Source organism: Apaloderma vittatum, unplaced genomic scaffold (genome assembly GCF_000703405.1).
Source record: "Apaloderma vittatum isolate BGI_N311 unplaced genomic scaffold, ASM70340v1 scaffold7909, whole genome shotgun sequence".
NCBI classification, from domain to species: Eukaryota; Metazoa; Chordata; class Aves; order Trogoniformes; family Trogonidae; genus Apaloderma; species Apaloderma vittatum.
The window spans coordinates 11,368-11,858 of NW_009735734.1; the positions used below are offsets into that span (position 1 = coordinate 11,368).

The window sequence follows — 491 nt, forward strand, 5'->3', positions numbered from 1 at the left end:
CGTTCCTTTATTGAATTGTGTCAACCTGGAAACAGACGGACAGACAACAAAGAGGGGGAAACATATGCCACGTTAACAGGAGCAACGCATCCCATCCGTCATTTCCAAAACGAAGTCTGCTACCTACTGCAAGGTGCTGTCAGCTGGCCGGTCTGAAGGGGAAGGCAGGTCCAGCGGTGCCTAGAGCATCCCCGGAGCACCCAAGCACTTGTCGAGACTGTGGCACCAAGAGGATCGCAAGAGTTCATCAAATCGAGCCCGGTGCAGCGGGTGCCCATGGATTTCCAGGGAAAGGTCACCAATTACGACGGGTGAAGACGGCGAGTGCTAAAGGGGGATGCTCTTCTCGAGTTTGTCTAATTGTTCTTCGCAAAATTTAATCTGCTCTTCGAGGTCCTTCTGCTCAATCAGCAGGGAGGTCTTGACCTGAACAAAGCGTCGGTAGTCCTGGAGCTGCTGGTCGGTCAGGTATTTGGCGAGGATGCCAGAGA

General features: G+C 53.2%; 1 protein-coding gene across 1 annotated transcript in view; it reads right to left on the bottom strand.

The window, feature by feature from the left end:
* Nucleotides 1-327: 327 nt before the first annotated feature.
* SHROOM1 (shroom family member 1) overlaps nt 328-491 on the bottom strand; it is a 9,626-nt gene continuing 9,462 nt past the window's right edge. The window contains 1 exon segment of the mRNA XM_009876690.1: nt 328-491. This exon segment is cut by the window's right edge and continues 82 nt beyond it. Within this exon segment, the coding sequence (XP_009874992.1) occupies nt 328-491 (164 nt within the window).